A 17,910-nucleotide genomic window follows, 5' to 3' on the forward strand; every position below is an offset into this window, starting at 1 on the left:
GCTCAGGTCTTCCAGCACAGCGTGTACGTGACCCATAACATACAGCAAGTTATTTTTATATCTATTAGAAAGCCACTCACCCATTCCTGGAGAATTCTATTAAATAGATGGCTGAGGAAAGCCAACACAGTCAAAAGGCAGACAATGAATACAGCTACTTTATAGATGGTGTGACAAAGTTCCTCCTCTACTTTGGTGGGTCCTGCGCTTATTGGCAGATTTGCTCTCCTCAGTGATCTTCCCCTCTTGTGGAACCCACAGTCAGGGTCAGCTCCTCCTGTGACTGATCAGGAGTTGGGAGGTTTGGGTTGGGGGGGCCGGGTAGAACCCAGGCCCGCCCTCTACTCTGGGTTCCAGCCCAGGGTCCTGTGGATCGCAGCTGTCTATAGTGCCTCCTGTAACAGCTGCATGACAGCTACAACTCCCTGGGCTACTTCCCCATGGCCTCCTCCAAACACCTTTATCCTCACCACAGGACCTTCCTCCTGGTGTCTGATAATGCTTGTCCTCCTCAATCCTCCAGCAGTACACTCTCTCACTCTCAGCTCCTTGCCCTCTTGCTCCCAGCTCCTCACACACGCTCCTTCTCCTCTGGCTCCTCCCTCCCTGACTGGAGTGAGCTCCTTTTTAAACGCAGGTGTCCTGATTAGCCTGCCTTGATTGGCTGCAGGTGTTCTAATTAAAGTAGCTATCTCCACTGCCTTCTAGAAAGATCTTAATTGGCCCCAGGTGCCTTGATTAACCTGGAGCAATTGCCATTTGGTTACCAGGGATTTGTTTAGCCTAGGGCTAACATACCTGTTTCTCAGTACTTTACTGTAGCCATCTGGGCCTTGCCCCATCACAATGGTAAATTAGTCTTCCACAAAGCTGTATGTAAAGAGATCTTCCATGCAAATCATTTCTCCTAGTTCTGGAGGATAAGTCACTTCAGGCAAGGGTTAGTTAATAAGCTCCAGAGACAGGGCAAACACCACTGGAGGCAGGATGTCATCCCAGAGCTCTCTCCAATCTGGTGCCTGCATATTAACATTGGCTCCTGAGAGCTCCCTCCAGCACATCCCTGTTTTTACATTCTTCCTGCTCTCGCCACTTCTCTAATTTCTGTTGTATCTTCTCCTAAGTGCTTGTTGTTTTCTCTTCTCTAAATTGCTTCCAACCCTCTCAAGTATTTCCTCCTTGGCAAAATCAGTTACACAATAAAAGGAAATAAATCTGTATTACAAAGTGTAAACTCAGATAAAATTACTTAAAACACAATTCCTGAGCCTGCAGTCTATTCCTTTATACACTGTTTTTCTTCTCGTGTCACAGATACAATACTGCAAAAGGACACAGTCAAAGTTTAATTCCTTTCTGTCTTTTTTTAAAACCTACAGTAAACTGTTTATAAAAATTTAGAAGCTTAGGAGGCAGTTCTCTCATATCAGACGGTTTTCTCCATTTATGTAATATGCAATTGCTTCCTTATCTGTGACCAAGGGCAGCTGAAAGCAGTCACACGAAGCACCTAGTCTCCTGGGGCCCTCCAGTGGCAGCAGGGCTTCAAACACCTGCTGTGTAGTCTTCAGGTGCCTGGAATCCTTCACAGACTGTTTAAAAAATTATTTGAGCTTCTTAACATCCACAGGAGATTGAAGGAAGCCCCAAAAAGCCTCTTAGGTGGACCCCCCAATGCAATTCTTAGGCAGTGAATGAGTAAGGTTCAGCCCTTCCATAGGCTTTGCGGAGAGAAGAGGAAAGGGAAATGCTCCCTCAGCCCCCTTTGCTCCCCAGTCCAAAGATAGAACTGTTTTTAAAATGACGGAAATGCTGAGACAAAGAACTTTCAGGCAAAGTTAAAGCTGAGACTACACATCAGCAACTAAATGTTGAGCTTTTTACAAACACGGTAGGCAGAGCTGTTGTAGCTCTGCTGCTCCCAAGATATATTAGAGAAATAAGGTGGGTGAGGTAATATTTTAATGGACCAACTTCTGTCTGAAACACACAGAATTGCCTGTGATCAAAGTTCCATCCTCTTGGCCATGAACAGGAACACTTAAGAATGAAGTGACCCCTGCTCTCTCAAGGCTTTTGGAGCTGCCAGGTACCTCAGGAGAGAATGAGGGAAATTCAAACAAACGTAGGAAGGGACATCAGCTTCCTTCCTGCCTAGTCACCCCCACGCCTACCCTACAAATGTGACAGAAGTGTATCTGTCAGAGTCCTGTGGAAGGAAGTTCCACAGCATTGGGATGGTCTCAAACACAGCTCTGCCCTTACCCCTCCCATTTTGACAAGACTTTTAAAAAAAGAAAATCCTTTTGCCTGCATCTCCCATGTAATCCATTTGTAGATGCCCATGTTTCTCAGCTAGCCCATGGCTCTGCCAGGGGCATTGCGGAACAGCTGCTGAAGGACTATTAGGGCAACCAGAGTTCACAGGTCGGTAGGTAAACCATGCTTCCACAACTTTTGGGAGGTGGTTTTACTGCATTGCACTAATAGGATGCTTATGGCGGTAGACAAATTTGAAAGCAGATATGCACAAATTGGTTGACACAAGCCTGACAGTCTGTAGTCCTATGTTCACCCCTTTTACAAGACTATGTTAAATATTGTATCAAAGCATACTGTGTAAGATATCATCTGAACACTCATGATTTGCTGATCATTATTGTCCTGGTAAAATGTGTGGCAACACTGTATGTAAAGATAAGATTCCATTGTACGCTATTACCAAGACATGTAATAACATGTTCTGAAGGGCAGTCACAAACAAGTTCCCCAGAGACAAAAGGCTAGCCAATGCCTCAGCCAGGTGTCAGTGAGATCAGTTGGACCACCACCTGATTAAGTGGCCACCTTCAGCAGGGGAGAGGGTGCGGGCAAAAAAAAGTCTACATTTTGACAAAGAAGCATCTTAAGGTTCCAAGTTACACAGACTTTGTCTCCTGAACATCAGCTGGAGATGAGTCTTGTACAAGAGAAAGGGCTATAAGAGGAGATGCCAGATGACTCAGATCATCTCTCTCTTGCTCTCTGCCTATGGCACCATCAACCCCTAAATAATAAAGGAAGCAGCAGTGAACTTGGGGGGAAATCCTGACTGAAAGAGGTTCAGCCAGTAAGACTGCTGGGACACGTGGTGAGAGACACCTTTGCTTTGTATTCATTTAGCTTGTTAAGTTAGGTGTTAGTTGTGTTTTACCTTTTATTTCCTTGTAACGAATTCTGATTTATATGCTTCATTACTTGCAGTCACTTAAAATCTATTTTTCTGTAGTTAGTACATTGTTTTGTTGTTTTATCTAAACCAGTGTGTTTGGACTGAAGTGTTTGAAAACTCCATTTGGGATAACAAGACTTGTTCATATCATTTACTATTAATAAATGATAGACTTCATATGAGCTCGTGTTATGCAGGAGGGTGCTGGGCAGTACAAGATGCACATTTCTGGGGGAAAGTCTGAAGCTGGGAGTTTGCTGGTGTTGCCCGCAGTGTAATTCATGAGTGACTGGCTACAGCACTCATACGCTATAGCTGGGAGCGATTTACATGCTGGAGACTCTGTGAGAGCAGACCAGGACTGGTTGCTCTCACAGTGAAGCATATAAAAGGCACCCCAGGTCGGGAAACTGAGGGGATGAAGCTGTCCATCAGTCCAGATTGTACCCTGGATAATGTCACAAAGATTACTTACATTGACCTAACTTTGTAGTGTAGACCAGGTCTAAGTAAGGATTTAGTAGACTAACTTAGGCTCCCATTTCTTAGGAATCTCAGCCCAAGGTTTTAAAAATATTTAAATTTTGGACCAAACTAATTAAGATCTAATAAGTAAAAAATTGTTTGGTTTACAACAAATAATCTTTACATTACTACATCTTCTCTCAAGGATAAACATCATTTCAGTTAGTGTCCCATCACACCAGTCCCAGGAGCATTTTTTCATCTTTGTAGCCACAACTAATAATTAACCAGATTAATTTCTGTAACTACACCGAAGTCAACAATGTTACATCAGCGATGGATTTGGCTCTACATTCTGAATGTGGTATAACCAGGGCCTTATAAAAGACAACCATTTAGTAAACACTTGTATGCCCACTACGTTTTCTCCTCCCCTGTTGCTCACCTGGAGAATTCTCTGCAAGATTGAGGGAAGGGCAATAAATGCAGCCATGTTGTTTAGCACTTGCATTGTCAAACTCTTCAGAGCTGAAATAATAAATATGTAAAAAAGTCATGCACAACTGGTCGGAACTGGAGATTTGTAAAAATAATAATATGCTATATTAAGAGTTCACAAGGATGTTTATACTCCTTTGTTTTAAAAAACATGATTAACATTTACAATAAAAAATAGTTATAATGACCAGAGAATTATACAATAAAATTACAATTCTTTATATTTAAAAACAAATGTAATTTTCAGGTATGTTTTTGGGACTCTCACACTACTATGATATTCCCCCCAACACACACACAAATTGTCTCACAGTATGGGACATTCCTGAATTTATTTATGTATTTATTTTTCTAATATGGTTATCTACTGCAATTCAAATTTCCCTAATACCATCAAGTATAAACCTGCAAAACTTATTCACATGAATAGTCTTATTAACGTCAACATTTTCCACTGGTGGCCAACAATTCTGTTATCTGTGTGCCCAACCTAAAAAAAGTCAGGGCCTGCAGGAGCTCAGCACCTCTGAACAAAATATAGGCGTTAGGTGATACTCTGGTTATCACACAAAGTGCATCCTTTGTGAATGATGGCTCTGCGATGATTTTATAACTTCTTCTCAGTAACCACGCCCAGTTTGGTTTCCCTTCACATTACAAAGGACCCTGACAAAGAGTAAGGAAGCTCTGGAGGCAGTGTGACAGGACATGGATGCCCTTATAGCTATATAGCAGTGATGCCTAAGGAAAAACATATGACAAAAAACTCAGGCAGTCACAATGCTTCAGGCTTGTTCCCTCTTTCTGGCAGCACAAAGGGAGGAGATGCCACCTGTAATTGCCATGGCATGGAAGAGTGAGTCTCCAGCAGCTCTCCTCCCCAGGGCTCACATGGGGACTGATGGGGCAGTGGCTGGTGTATGGTTCCATGGGGATCGACGTCAGACAACTTGTGCTAGAGCAGCCCCCAGGCTGCCGTAACCTGCGCCAGTGATGAGGCAGAGAATCAAAGACCTGATTGTTTCCTCAGCTTCTTCTCTTTCCACTCTCCTGCACTGCCCTGGGGGCTGGGTGTGGGAAGGGAGCCATCCTGTATTGACTTTCACCAGGTGCAGGGCAGGCAGAATCAGCTCGAGTATATCTAGAGAGCAGGTACAGACCCACAGATCTTGCTGATGAAAATATCTGATTAAGTGTGCACAGGCATGTGCACACCCTGTTGGGGAGCACCCACAGGGACACTACTCAAAGAACTACTCTCTTCTCCCTGAACTGGAATTCAGCAGGTGGCCAGTGGGGGAGCTGCTGAGCTGCTGCAGAAGAGAAGGGACTGCTGCTGCTCAGAACATTCATTCACATCAAAGCAGGTCCTAGAGCTGTAGGGGGAAGCATATGGAGCAACTGGGCAGGTGGTACAGACTCCCCCACCACCCTCACAGTAATGGCCAGATTCAAACACTTCTGTTTAAAAATCATTGGGTGAGATTCAGGAAATATCTTCAATTCATAACAAAGAGTTGCCTTTAATAATTCAAAGCCATAAGGGCTACAATGTTCTCTGTGCCACAGGCTGGACATGCCCCCTTCAAGGTTGTGCCTTTTATAATCTATTTCAGCATATGTTCCAGGCCCCTATTCACTGGATTCTCAGGGACAACAGCTATACAACTCTTTGGGACTGGGATGGCCTTTTTATTATGTGTATACAGTTCTCAGCAGAATGGGTCCCAGCTTCCTGATTGGACATCTAGACACTATGGCAATATAATTATTAAACAACCACCCACTTTAGAATGGAATAAAACTGGTTATAATTCGGGATCCAAGTGTGAAAAGGGAGGGCAATAGTTCTTTCACACTTTTTCCTCTAAAAGGGCTGAATGTTTCCTTCCTTTTTAGGTGCATTAACCCAGAGAACCACCTTCAATTTCCAGAATTAAATTTTAATAATGAGCTTGTTTAAATGGGTAAGTTAGATTCAATGGCTCCCCTTTGCCAAAATATGATGGCACACCCTATCTTTGGCCATGGCTCTGATGACAGATGATCCTTGCTCTCCAGAGATCACTGTGTGGATTAAAAGCCCCAGGTTCTTAGTCTCAGTCAATGCATGGTCACTCTCCAATGATGAACCAGCAAAACCCTATCCACTCATTGCACATAGAGATAGTGACCTGCTGTTAGAGGAAACAGTCACTGGATTGCACTGGGACCACAGTATTTACTGCACCAATGGGTTGTGGAGACTGATGGGGAAAAGAAGGAGAAAATGAAGGCAAGGAAGAACTATCAGATGATCCCAGAGGTCCATGACTTTCCCAAAAGCCTCAGAGCAGAATTACCACAGTGAGCTGCTATTGTGCACACAGAGGCAAGAGACCGGAGCTGCGATGCAGTTACCAAACCTAACCAGGGATGCTGTGCAGGTACTAGGAATTTTGACCCATGTGCTCCCTTTATAGTCATGGATGGTTGCAGTCAGCCCAGCGGTTTGTTCCAGACTAGTGGACTGAATGTGTATGAGGAAGATAGGAGGGAGGCAGTATGGTCTAGCAGGTGAGACCTGGACTAGCAGCCAGAAGACCTAGGTTCTAGTCTCAGCTTGGCCACTAACCTAATCTGACACTGGACAAATCACTTCTCCTCCCATCTTCGTCTGTTTAATCTATTTAGACTGTCAGCTCTTCAGGGCAGGGATTGTCTGTACAGCACGCAGCACAAAGGAACATCATGATGCTACCATCATAGAAATAAGACAATAGCATGAGAAAATTCTTAAGTGTGGGAAGGCAACAATGTATTATCTACCTATGGAGAGGGGCTGGAGGCAGACAGAATAGGGTTAATTTTTAAGGCAACAAATGGAAATGTTTAATCTGATTTTTTATTCCTCTTCTGGCACTGGGAGAAGAAATACCTAAAATATCAACTGTTAACACACAAATGACAACCACCTAGTTACAAATAATGGGCATGCACTTTCTTGCTTGTGTTTCTGTGTCAGATTTGCTGTGTGCGCCATCTAACAGTTGCACATCCAAGTTTTCTGTATAAATTCACTTCAATTTATCTGTAAAAAGGGAAATAAAAACAACCTAGGAAACTACAGACCAAGTTAGTTTAACTTCTGTGCCAGGGAAGATAACGGAGCAAGTAATTGTAGAAATCATCTGCAAACACTTGGAAGGTGGTAAGGTGATAGGGAATAGCCAGCGTGGATTTGTGAAGAACAAATCGTGTCAAACCAATCTGATAGCTTTCTTTGATAGGATAACGAGCCTTGTGGATAAGGGAGAAGCGGTGGATGTGGTATACCTAGACTTTAGTAAGGCATTTGATACTGTCTGCATGATATCCTTATTGATAAACTAGACAAATACAATTTAGATGGGGCTACTATAAGGTGGGTGCATAACTGGCTGGATAACCGTACTCAGAAAGTAGTTATTAATGGCTCCCAATCCTGCTGGAAAGGTATAACAAGTGGGGTTCCGCAGGGGTCTGTTTTGGGACTGGCTCTGTTCAATATCTTCATCAATGACTTAGATGTTGGCATAGAAAGTATGCTTATTAAGTTTGCGGACGATACCAAACTGGAAGGGATTGCAACTGCTTTTGATGGGAAGAGACTCTCTAGGAAGGAGTATGGCAGAAAGAGATCTAGGGGTCATAGTGGACCACAAGCTAAATATGAGTCAACAGTGTGATACTGTTGCAAAGAAAGCAAACGTGATTCTGGGATGCATTAACAGGTGTGTTGTAAACAAGACACGAGAATCATTCTTCCGCTCTACTCTGCGCTGGTTAGGCCTCAACTGGAGCATTGTGTCCAGTCCTGGTCACCGCATTTCAAGAAAGATGTGGAGAAACTGGAGAGGGTCCAGAGAAGAGCAACAAGAATGATTAAAGATCTTGAGAACATGACCTATGAAGGAAGGCTGAAAGAATTGGGTTTATTTAGTTTGGAAAAGAGAAGACTGAGAGGGGACATGACAACAGTTTTCAGGTATCTAAAAGGGTGTCATCTGGAAGAGGGAGAAAACTTGTTCACCTTAGCCTCTAATGATAGAACAAGAAGCAATGGGCTTAAACTGCAGCAAGGGAGATTTAGGTTGGACATTAGGAAAAAGTTCCTAACTGTCAGGGTAGTTAAATTGCCTAGGGAGGTTGTGGAATCTCCATCTCTGGAGATATTTAAGAGTAGGTTAGATAAATGTCTATCAGGGATGGTCTAGACAGTATTTGGTCTGGCCATGAGGGCAGGGGACTGGACTCAATGACCTCTCGAGGTCCCTTCTAGTCCTAGAGTCTATGAATCTATAAGTACCTACAGGAACTCCTAGTGCATGCACATCACTTGCATGCATACAGAATAACTATGCTGGATCAGTATCCAGAGAATGAATCCAAAAGACCCCAAATCTACCCTCTAATGGAAAGCCTAAGAAACATACAGGCCTTGAAACAAAACAGACCTATATTGGTCCAAGGAAAAGAGTTCCAGAGTCATTTAAAGCAACAGGTTCTTAACTGAGATGCCTCAGCTAATTGCAACTGCCACTGAGCCACATGAGGAGCCAAGTAGTCTAAGTAGCCAGGACCAGATGATTTAGGACTTTACAGGCCAAACAAAATAACTTACATTGTACTTGAAAGGCAACAGGAACCAGTGCAGTTACTGCAAGACAGGTGTAATGTGTTCCTGGTAAAAACTGCTACTTCACAGCTGGAAGAGAGTATTAGCACTTTTCACACAGGTGCACACCCTAGCTTTGTTTCAGATATGTACACAAGTTCAGTCACAATGCTTACTTCCTCATTTCTGGTCAGGAGAAAAGGAGAAAAAAAACTGAGGTCACATTTTCAGTGGTATCTGACGCCACAAGGTGCCAACAAACTTACGTTCAGAATACTGACACAACACTGTTGAACTGGATAGCTTCTGTGGCGACATCACAGCCTCCAGGAGAGGAAACCAGAGTGCCTAGAAAAATTAAGTGCACAATAAATCCTACAACTCTGGCAAAAATAAGTGATTACTAGCACTATCAAGCAATTAAAAAAAGGAATAGTGATTAATGGCACTGTTAAACAACAATACAATACCACTTATTTTATATATTTTTGGACGTTTACCACATTTTCAAAAATATTAATTTCAATTACAATACAGAATACAAAATGTTCAGTGCTCACTTTATATTTCTGATTACAAATGTTTGCACTGTAAAAAACAAAAAAAATATATTTTTCAATTAACCTCAAACAAGTACTGTAGTGCAATCTCTATCATGAAAGTTGAACTTACAAATGTAGAATTACGTACAAAAAACTGCATTAAAAAATAAAACAATGTAAATCTTTAGAGCCTTTAAGTCAACTCAGTCCTACTTCTTGGTTAGCCAATTGCTCAGACAAATAAGACTGGTTACAATTTGCAGGAGATAATGCTGCCTGCTTCTTGCTTATAATGTCACCTGAAAGTGAGAACAGGCATTTGCATGGCACTGTTGTAGACAGCGTTGCAAGATATTTATGTGGCAGGTGCGCTAAAAAATCATATGTCCCTTCATGCTTCAACCAATATTCCAGAAGACATGCTTCCATGCTGATGATGGGTTCTGCCTGATAAAGATCCAAAGCAGTGCAGACACATGTTCATTTTCATCATCTGAATCAGATGCTGTCAGCAGAAGGTTCATTTTCTTTTTTGGTGGTTTGGGTTCTCTAATTTCTGCATCAGTGTGTTGCTCTTTTAAGACTTCTAAAAGCATGCTCCACACCTTCTCCCTCTCAGATTTTGGATGGAACTTCAGATTCTTAAACCTTGGGTCGAGCGCTGTAGCTATTTTTACAAATCTCAAATTGGTATCTTCTTTGCATTTTGTCAAATCTGCTGTGAAAGTGTTCTTAAAATGAATATGTGCTGGGTTATCATCCGAGACTGCTATAGCATGAAATATATGCAGAATGTGGGTAAAACAGAGCAGGAGACATACAGTTCTCTGCCCCTGAATCCTCTGGGCAGCCCTGGCTTGTGATCCACTATGACCTCCAGATCCCTTTCTGCAGTACTCCTTCCTAGGCAGTCACTTCCCATTTTGTATGTGTGAAATTGATTGTTCCTTCCTAAGCGGAGTACTTTGCATTTGTCCTTATTGAATTTCATCCTCTTTACTTCAGACCACTTCTCAAGTTTGTTCAAATCATTTTGAATTTTAATCCTATCCTCCAAAGCACTTGCAACCTGTCCCAGCTTGGTATTGTCCACAAACTTTCTAAGTGTACTCTCTCTGCCATTATCTAAATCACTGAAGATATTAAACAGAACCGGACCCAGAATCAATCCTTGTGGGACCCCATTCATTATGCCCTTCCAGAATGAGCATGAAACACTGATGATTACTCTCTGGGAACGATTTTCCAACCAGTTATGCACCCACCTTATAGTAGCTCCATCTAGGTTGTATTTCCCTAGTTTGTTCATGAGAAGGTCATGCGAGACAGTATCAAAAGCCTTACTAAAGTCAAGATATATCACATCTACTGCTTCCCCCCATCCACATGGCTTGTTACCCTATCAAAGAAACCTATCAGATTGGCTTGACATGATTTGTTCTTGGAAAATCCATGCTGACTGTTATTTATCATCTTATTTTCTTCTAGATGTTTGCAAATTGATTGTTTAATTATTTGCTCCATTATCTTTCTGGGTACAGAAGTTAAACTGACTGGCCTGTAATTCCCTGCTTTGTCCTTATTTCCCTTTTTATAGATTGGCACTGTATGTGCCCTTTTCCAGTCTTCTGGAATGTCTCTCGTCTTCCATGACTTTTCAAAGATAATTGCGAATGGCTCAGATATCCCCTCAGTCAGCTCCTTGAGTATTCTAGGATGCATTTCATCAGGCCCTTGAGATTTGAAGACATCTAACTTATCTAAGTAATTTTTGAATTGTTCTTTCCCTATTTTAGACTCCAATCCTACCTCATTTTCACTGGCATTCACTATGTTAAACTTCTAATCGCCACCCATCTTCTTGGTGAAAACCGACACAAAGAAATCATTAAGCACTTCTGCCATTTCCACATTTTCTTTATTGTCTTTCCCACACCGCCACAGAGCCTACTCTGTCCTGGGCCTTCCTTTTGCTTTAATGCATTTGTAGAATGTTTTCTTGTTTCCTTTTATGTCCCTAGCTAGTTTGATCTCGTTTTGTGCCTTGGCTTTTTTAATTTTGTTCCTACACACTTGTGTTATGTTTACACTCATCCTCTGTAATTTGACTGAGTTTCCACTTTTTGTAGGACTCTTTTTTGAGTTTTAGATCACTGAAGATCTCCTGGTTAAGCCAGGGTGATCTCTTGCAATACTTTCCATCTTTCCTACGCAGTGGGATAGTTTGCTCTTGAGCCCTTAATAATGTCTCTTTGAAAAACTACCTACTGTCTTGAATTGTTTTTCCCCTTAGACTTGCTCCCCATGGGATTTTACCTACCAACTCCCTGAGTTGCTTGAAATCCATTGTCTTTATTGTGCTGTTCTCCCTCCTACCAATTCCTTAGAATCATGAACTCTCCCATTTCATGATCACTTTCACCCAAGTTGCCTTCCACTTTCAAATTCTCAACCAGTTCCTCCCTATTTGTCAAAATAAAATCTAGAACAGCCTCTCCCCTAGTAGCTTTCTCCACCTTCTGAAATAACAAATTGTCTCCAATACATTCCAAGAACTTGTTGGATAATCTGTGCCCTGTTGTATTATTTTCCCAACAGATGTCTGGGTAATTGAAGTCCCCCATCACCACTAAGTCCTGTGCTTTGGGTGATTTTGTTAGTTGTTTAAAAAAAGCCTCATCCACTTCTTCTTCCTGGCTTGGTGGTCTGTAGTAAACCCCTACCATGACATCTCCCTTGTTTTTTCTCTCTTTTATCCTTACCCAGACACTTTCAACAAGTCTGTCTCTTACTTCTAGCTCAACCCCAGTCCCCGTGTATACATTTTTAATATATAAGGCAACACCATCTCCCTGTGGCAGCAGTTTCTGAGCAATAGAGCCCTTTGGTTCTTGAATATTATAGTGCCTGAGGTCACTCAATATATTTGCCCTTTTTAGGCTTGTTCTATTCACCCCTAATCACTTCCTAAGAGCAGCAGCAAAGGGGTATTGCTGCCTGAGGGGGGACAAAATTTACTGAGGCTTCATCTCAGGTTTCAGAGCCAGACAGCTCACCTTCCTCAGTGGAGGAGGAGGAAGAGGGGTCTGAGGACCTTTATCGCCTGTATTTTTTGAAACTTTCTTTCCCCTTTTAGCCTTTTTGAGTTTTTAAACTTGTTCTGTGCACTTTAGGAGCCTTGATGCTCTGTTGCAGCTTTGGTGAACCCTCTTATGACTAGCCTTGCTTCGGATCTGGAGTCGTCTCGACAAGTCTCTCTCAGAATGCTCTCCATTGGCTCCCATTCAAGGGGAAGGGGGGAACTCATTGTCAGAGCCCTCCTGGTTGGCTTGGGAGGAAAAGGGGCAGAGAGAAGCCCTGCCTCTTTTCCCAGGGTGCACAGGACCCACTTTAAGACTTGGAGGGGGACGACTTGTGGCCACACAAGCCTGTTCTGCAGGGGTCCCTAGGACTTTCCCCGAGTTGAGTGGTCAGGGTTCTCCACCCTTTTGGAGCCTCTCCCTGCTCTATAGTGGAGTTCTCAGTCCATATTCCCCCCGTTGGAATCACAGCAGCTCTGGTAGGTAGTGGACTCCACCTGCTTGTCAGACTCATAGCAGAAGGCTCAGGAAGGGTTAAAACCCCGAAGGGTTAACCAACCCAGGGAGGAGGAGGAGGAATGCTGAGGAGGGAGAACACTGCTCCCTGTGCCCAAAAAACTGGGCAGAAAAGTTAAAATAGGAAGAGGAAGGGCAGGAGAAAAAAAAGCCTCCACTGTCTGGCAGCAAGCAGGAGTGGTCAGACTATGTGGCGCCAAAACACTGATCCACCGCTGTGAACTGCAGAGAGGAGAGCAGCCCACGTATCCAGAACTGTGGGAGATATTGGGCTGGAGAAAGGTAGGAAGTGCTGTAGTGACACATACATTCTAGATTCCTGGTTCAGAAACCAAATAATCACTTAAATGTTATTTGCTGATTATCACAGCAAGACTTTTAAAAGCACAGACTTCTTTTAATTCCTGTGTTATGTAGAGGGAAGTGAAGCACCTAAGAAGCCCCCTTATATCAGGCCTTACCATTACTCCAATTGTTACCCTGAAGTATGCTCCACAGCAAAGATGACTATTTGTCAGGACCTAGCCTTTTCCACTTTCTCAAAGGGTGTGTTCTCAGCAGAATATTATATTCTGTTTCACCACAGACACTCTCCTGCGTACATGGAAAATCATCAGGCTCCAGGGATATGTCTCTGAAGATCTCACAAACACCACTCTCTGATCACAGAACCCCTCAGAGCAACAGCCCCGCTTCCTTGTAGGAGGTAAGCCAAAGGCATTTTGAGTTCCAGTTTCTGGCTAACTCGCAGTATACACAATGGCCCAGCTTTGCCGAACCATGCTTCCACCTATACGTAAGTTGAGATCTGTGCATATAGGTCCCACAAAGCATGCCCAAATCCTGACTTGCAGGTGTGCACTGGACATTGAGCATGGACAAATCAGGCACATACAAAAGTAGGTGCATAGATGTGAAGCAAATCTGTATAATGATAGGAATCTACCAAATCACAGGTGTGCAGGTCCAACTGAACAAAAGATTAACTTAATGGATACTGAAAATGGAACTCTTCCTTCCATATTTGCATAGTACTACAAGCCCTAGTAATAGTGCCTTTTATCCCCTTACCTCTCGCTGCTGCTGGTTTAAACTATGTGAATTCCTCTGGCAAAGTGCAATTGTTTTTACTAAGGTATCTTCAATATCCTTTAATAAGTCGAGTTCTGTTGATTCTAGGTTAATGAAAAACAAAGATTATACCATTGTTCAGACAGTTTACCATGCCATTACTGCTAAATCATTCCAAAATAAAAACCATGCTGCTCACCTAATAATCTCTTCCTTGTATCACAAACAACTGTTATGAAGACAGGCTCTGACCCTTTTTCGTGGATTCAGCTCTATAGCAGAATAAACTGTGGTATGCAAAATGCTTTATGCAACCATATTAGTAACATCTGAGTTTTGGCTTAGATATGCCTTGACACTGATTAAAAATGTCATGTTTTAATTTGCTGCTATTGAGTTCTGGAGCTCATGAACAGAGAGCATAGTAGGAACCACACTATGTTTCCTGCCAATGTAGCAGAGTTGCTTCCTTTGGGTTATTAGCCTAGTTTTCGGTAATGATAAAAACTGATACAGCCTCACAGCACTTTGTAATATTTGTTTGCTGCAGAAGCAACAGGTAAATTTCTTAATTTCAGTACTGCATGTTTCCTGATGAAGAGCATGCTCACAGTGAGGTACACAGAGTAGTAGGTTTCAAAAAACAGGAACTGCTACATCAGACCACTGATCAATCCAGTCTAGTTGTGTCTAACTTCCAAGAGTGGCCAATACCAATTACTTCAGGAAGAAAAAAAGTTAAAAACCTCACCCTAGACAATCATCACATAACTTGTCCAAAAGGGAAGAGAAAGTTACTCACCTTGCAGTAAATGAGGTTCTTCAAGATGTGTGTCCCTGTGGGTGCTCCACTCCAGGTGCATCCCTGCACCGTTGATCAAAGATCTTCAGTAGCAGTGCATGGTCGAGGCACACGTGCTCAGCTGCTGTCTCGCAGCATCATTAAGGTCTGCCTGAGTGCGCGCATCCCGCACCCCCCCTCAGTTTCTTCTCTACCACAGAGTTGTCTGATTAGTACTCCAAAGTAGAGGGGAGGAGGGTGGGTAGTAGAGCACCCACAGGGACACACATCTCGAAGAAACTCAGTTACTGCAAGGTGAGTAACTTTCTTTTCTTCAAATGCTGTCCCTGTGGTTGCTCCACTCCAGGTAAATGTGAAGCACTACCCACTACGGTTGGTGGGATTTTGGAGTTGCGTAAGAAATAACAGTAGACAGTACTGTATGGCTGATTATGGTGTCTGCTGTGGTATCCTGTGTGATAGCATAACGTTTGGCAAATGTGTGGTCAGATGTCCACATGGCCACCTTGCATATGTCTGTAATAGGTACGCTGTGGAGGAAGGCAAAGGATATTGACATTGCTCCAGTAGAATGAGTTCTAACACACTCTGGTGGTCGAACATTCTGGGTATGATAGCAGGATCTGATGCAGTTCAAAATCCACTTGGAGAGTCTTTGCTTAGAGATAGCATCATCCTTTGATCTCTCAGTAGTAGAAACAAATAGCCTAGGGGATTTATGAAATGGTTTAGTTCTGTCAAGATAGCATGCAAGAGCCCGTTGGACGTCAAGGGTATGTAACGCAGCTTCCTCTGGAGTCGTATGAGGCTTGGGATGGAATACAGGTAAGTGTATTGGCAGGTTAAGGTGGAAGGTAGACACCACCTTAGGGAGGAATTTGGGGTGGGTTCGCATAGTAACCTTGTCTTTAGAGAAAATGGTGTAGGGAGGGTGCCATCAGGGTGCTTATTTCACCAACCCTTCCTGCTGACGTTATGGCAACCAAGAAAGCCACTTTCATGGACATGTGGAGCAGGGATGAAGTAGCTAGGGGCTTGAAAGGGGGTTCATAAGAGTGCAGAGAACTAGGTTGAGACTCCAGGAGGCTACTGGTGAATGAATCTCAGGGTAGAGATTTTGCAGGCCTGTGAGGAAGTGTTTCTTGATGAGGTGGGCAAAAAGTGAATAGCTGTCCAGAGTGTCATGGAAGGTGGTAAGGGCCGCGAGTTGTACTCCTGATAGAACTGAGCAAAAGCCCATCCTGTTTCAGTCTGAAAAAAGATAGTCTAAGATGTCAGGGAAGGTTGCAGTCTGAGTGTATCAGGCATTTGTGGAAGCACCAGATGGAGAAGCGTTTCCATTTCTGCAGGTAAGTCTTACGAGTGGAGTCCCTTCTACTGTGCAGGAGGATGTGTTGGATCTGTTCCGAGCAGGCTAATTCATGGGATTGAAAGAGCCACACCGTCAGATGGCGTTTGTGGAGCTGCAGATGAAGCCAACCACAATTCTGGGAGAGGAGAACTGGTCTGTCAGGGAGAGTCCAGGGAGGACGGATAGACATGCATAGCAGGTAAGGATACTATGGCTGCCTGGGCCAAGCTGGGGCAATAAAGTATGACCCAAGCCTTGTCCTCTGTGATCATGCGTAGAACCCTGTGTCTCAGTGGAATCAGTGGAAAAGCGTACATGAGGGAGTTGTTCCAAAGAATGAGGAACACATCCCCTCGAGATGTGTTTCCGAGTCCCGCTCTGGAGCAAAATAGATGGTATTTACAGTTTTGAATAGTGGCAAACAGGTCTATCGACAAAGTGCCCCAGTGGGAGAAGAGCTGTCGGAGTATCGTGGGATTTAATTCCCATTCGTGTTCCTTGGAGAAATGTCTGCTGAGCATGTCAGCGGTAGTGTTGTTGAATAGTTGAATGGCTTCTGTGCATAGGGAGTCAGATTGTGCTCCTTCCTGCCTGACGGCTCTGAGCTCTAGAAGATTGATGTGCAGATGCATCTCTGATAAGGACCAGTGGCCCTATGCCTTGTGCTCGCCTAGATGTGCTCCTCAACGTATCTGGGAAGCGTTCATGGACAGCATGAGTACTGGGGAGTGTGGATGGAAGGGAACACCCATGCAAAGGTTCTCTGGTTTTGTCCACCAATGTAGGGAAGCCAATATGTTCGATGTTGGAATCAGTGTTACACAGAAACTGTGTCTGCTTGGTTTGTGGTTGGAGTTGAACCAACCCTGCAGACATCTCATGTGCAGCCTGGCATATCTGGCCAGGAAGGTGGTGGCTGCTATGTGACCAAGAAGCTGAAGGCAGGTCCATGCCTGTATTCTAGGGCGAACAGAGATCATGCGTATGAGATGCGCAATAGTGAGAAATCACAGGAAGTGTGTGTGTGCTAGATGAATGGATATATGGAAATAGGCATCTTGTAGACTGATGGCTGTGAACCAGTCCCCTCTTTCCAGCATGGGTATTATTGTGCCCAATGTGACCATCTTGAATTTTTTACACATACAAAGTTCTTCAGTCGATGGAGATCTAATATAGGTCTCCACCCCCCGCCTTTCTTTTGGGAGTAGAACTAGTAGGAGTAGAATCCTTTTCCCTGATGTTGCATCGGTACATTTTCAACTGCACCTAGGTGGAGAAGATGAGCCACCTCCACGCAGAGAAGGTGCTCATGAGAGGGGTCCCTGAAGAGGGACGGGGAAAGGGAAAGGGTGGGCAGGGAAGATAGGAAAGGGATGGAGTAACCTGACTGAACTATTTCCAGGACCCAGCAGTCCCGTGTGATCTGCTGCCAGAAATGGTGGAAAGCCTGGAGGCAGTAGACAAATGGACAAATAAGTGGCAGAATCAAGGGGTGGTCATGCAGACCCCCAACCAGCACTTCAAAATTGTTGTTTGTTACCCAATGGATGGGAAGTAGTTGGTTGCACCTGGTTTTGCCTGTGCCTAGGAGGTTTGTTGCAGTTTCTCCCAGTGTCATACGGTCTGGACTGGGGTCGGTGATACTGTGGTCTCCTGGGGATGAACGGGTATATGCCCAATGTGCGCAAAGTAGCTCTAGGGTCGTTCATAGTGTGAAGAACTTCTTTTTTTTTCC

At 43.6% G+C, this 17,910-nt stretch overlaps 2 protein-coding genes across 5 annotated transcripts in view; one reads left to right on the forward strand and one right to left on the reverse strand.

Annotated features, from left to right (window-relative positions):
* Positions 1 to 17,910, forward strand: part of PPP2R3A (protein phosphatase 2 regulatory subunit B''alpha) — a 767,863-nt gene that overhangs the window by 133,326 nt on the left and 616,627 nt on the right. The gene's annotated exons all lie outside the window — the stretch shown is intronic.
* Positions 1 to 17,910, reverse strand: part of VPS8 (VPS8 subunit of CORVET complex) — a 231,457-nt gene that overhangs the window by 50,477 nt on the left and 163,070 nt on the right. For 2 of the 4 annotated variants that reach the window (XM_050965339.1, XM_050965338.1), the window contains exons 38-40: positions 14,020 to 14,123; positions 9,077 to 9,158; positions 4,122 to 4,204 (exon numbers count right to left, since the gene is read on the reverse strand). In XM_050965339.1, coding sequence (XP_050821296.1) covers positions 4,122 to 4,204; positions 9,077 to 9,158; positions 14,020 to 14,123 — 269 coding nt within the window. The remainder of the gene's footprint in view (positions 1 to 4,121; positions 4,205 to 9,076; positions 9,159 to 14,019; positions 14,124 to 17,910) is intronic. The other 2 variants (XR_007775959.1, XM_050965340.1) reach the window with 2 other exon arrangements.

The sequence above is a fragment of the Gopherus flavomarginatus genome, chromosome 8 (assembly GCF_025201925.1).
Source record: "Gopherus flavomarginatus isolate rGopFla2 chromosome 8, rGopFla2.mat.asm, whole genome shotgun sequence".
Taxonomy (NCBI): Eukaryota; Metazoa; Chordata; order Testudines; family Testudinidae; genus Gopherus; species Gopherus flavomarginatus.